The following is a 1,526-nucleotide window of genomic DNA, read 5'->3' as shown; positions in this document are numbered from 1 at the left end:
CACCCTCATCTGGACGCTAATACACACACACACACACACACACACACACACTCCGACAGGAACAATCACCCCAACGAGCACACACACAGTCCCCTCGACACACACACGCTCAGCCTGACACACAAACATTCCACTGCTGTCATGTCAGCTTTGGCACGAGCACACACGCACACAGCCCCCCCCCCCCCCCACAAGCCCACAGTGACACCACCACCAACGCCCCCGCAGACTCACGGACGCATGCAGACCCTTTTCATCCCCACTTTCCAACAACTGCACGCTCGTGCCTCGGTCTGCACATACTCATTGTCACAGACACTTTTACCTTCCACACCCTCTGCAGCCCAAACATGCACACACACACACACACACACACCCCACCTGTGCGCACACAGAAACACACAAACACACTCTCACACACGGTATCCACCAACCACCCCATCTAGTACACACCCCCCACGCTCATCCCCTCATCCCAACACCCCTACACACACTCCAGCTTGCACACACATCCAGTGCACACAAACACCCCTCCCTTGCCCAAGCACGCATGCTCGCACGCTCTCACTCGCTCTCTCTCTCTCTCTCTCTCGCTTTGCTCACCCTGGCCCTGCTGGGGTATAGTCACCTCTCTCTCCCAGCTCAGGGACCCTGGAAAGACAATGGTCCCCTCACTCTCAGCCATCACCCCCTGTTCCTTGCCCTGACTCCAGGCACTGAGGTTGCTGAAACTCCCGCCTTGGGTCCCAGAGCCTGGCCTCCCGGCCAGGAGCAGCCCACAGAGGGCACTGGGCACCTCACCTGCTTGCACTTCTCCTCAGCGGCTTTCTTATCCGACTCGGCCTGCTCCGCCCGGTCGATGGCGTTCTCCTTGTCCAGCTTCAGCATCTGCATCTTCTTCTTGATGGCCTCCATGGCTGGGCGGTGGGGCGCGGGCACAGAGGACTCTGTGGAGGGGGCTGCGCTGCGGGCTGGGGCCAAGTGAGCAGCCAGGCAGGGGCGAGGCCCTTATAGGCTCCCAGGCGCACCGCCCCGCTGCCGGGCGAGACCTGGAGGAGGCCCAAGCCCGGGCCGCCGGGCCAGCCGCCACTCGCTTGCTCAGGAGGACTTGGCCAGCTCACCGGCCGCCCCACAGCCCTCGCCTTATTTGGGCCTAGGATTTTCTCAAAGGAAAAAAAAAAAAAGGAAAGAAAAAGCCCGACCCGTTTCCATTTTTAACCTGGTGACACAGGTCCCTTGTGGGTGTGTGGGCACAGCGCTGGCTCAGCAGGACCCTGGTGGACCATCGGCCAGCCTCAATTTCCCTGTCTGTGCTGGGGAACACAGAGAGGGCTTGCGTGTGGGGGCAGAGTAGGGGTGAGGTGGGGTGGGGAGGCGCCTGTCCTCCCTTCTCCTCCCCTCTGGTCCTGCCTCCAGGTATTGGGAGTCAGGACTCCATCCCATCTCCTGTTCTGCCCCAGGGGCTCCCTGGGTTACCCCCCTCTTTCTGGCAAATCTTTGACTCATCATCTTCTCCCTCTGTCTCC

General features: G+C 60.6%; 1 protein-coding gene across 2 annotated transcripts in view; it reads right to left on the bottom strand.

The window, feature by feature from the left end:
* Positions 1 to 929, bottom strand: part of TPM4 (tropomyosin 4) — a 21,274-nt gene extending 20,345 nt beyond the window's left edge. For both annotated transcript variants that reach the window (XM_032412303.1, XM_032412304.1), the window contains exon 1: positions 802 to 929. In XM_032412303.1, coding sequence (XP_032268194.1) covers positions 802 to 915 — 114 coding nt within the window. In that variant the 5' untranslated portion in view covers positions 916 to 929. The remainder of the gene's footprint in view (positions 1 to 801) is intronic.
* Between the last annotated feature and the right edge of the window lie 597 nt (positions 930 to 1,526).

Source organism: Phoca vitulina, unplaced genomic scaffold, assembly GCF_004348235.1.
Source record: "Phoca vitulina isolate PV1807 unplaced genomic scaffold, GSC_HSeal_1.0 scaffold13, whole genome shotgun sequence".
Taxonomy (NCBI): Eukaryota; Metazoa; Chordata; class Mammalia; order Carnivora; family Phocidae; genus Phoca; species Phoca vitulina.
The sequence above is the reverse complement of the archived record's forward strand: the minus strand, read 5'-3'. Positions and strand labels throughout refer to the sequence as shown.